This window comes from Pygoscelis adeliae, unplaced genomic scaffold (assembly GCF_000699105.1).
Source record: "Pygoscelis adeliae isolate BGI_AS28 unplaced genomic scaffold, ASM69910v1 Scaffold820, whole genome shotgun sequence".
In the NCBI taxonomy this organism is placed as follows: Eukaryota; Metazoa; Chordata; class Aves; order Sphenisciformes; family Spheniscidae; genus Pygoscelis; species Pygoscelis adeliae.
The window spans coordinates 35,318-35,746 of NW_008823937.1; the positions used below are offsets into that span (position 1 = coordinate 35,318).

General features: G+C 62.7%; 1 protein-coding gene across 1 annotated transcript in view; it reads left to right on the plus strand.

Moving 5' to 3' along the window:
• The window catches only part of LOC103914247 (leucine-rich repeat extensin-like protein 5), a 3,129-nt gene extending 2,960 nt beyond the window's left edge, over nucleotides 1–169 (plus strand). The window contains exon 4 of the mRNA XM_009320865.1: nucleotides 8–169. Within this exon, the coding sequence (XP_009319140.1) occupies nucleotides 8–169 (162 nt within the window). The remainder of the gene's footprint in view (nucleotides 1–7) is intronic.
• Nucleotides 170–429: the final 260 nt, after the last annotated feature.

Here is a 429-nt window from a genome sequence, read left to right on the forward strand (position 1 = left end):
CCTGGAGGATCCGGAGGGGGCCGAGGGGGAGCTACAGGTGCCAGGGGACACGGCGGTGGCCCGGGTGCCAGGGCTGGTGCCGGGGGCCATGTACCGGGTGGAGGTGCACGGCGTGGTGCGGGGGCACATCTCCAAGTCCTACACATTCCTGGTGACGGCAGGTGGGTGATGGGGATGGAGACAGGGACAACATTGCATGGGGACATCCCATAACCACCCACTCCTCTTTTGGGTTCAGGGGTAGGTAGCACCGATGAGCCCCCGCTGGACTGGGAGCACATGTATGAGATGGAGTTGACTGAGCCCCAAGGTGCCGTAGCCAAAGCAGGTACCATTGGGTGGTCCATGGCAGCACTGGGAGGGACCCGGCTGTTCAGGCTCAACTGCTCTTGATAGACAAGTTGGGGATGGATGGGTGGATGGATGGGT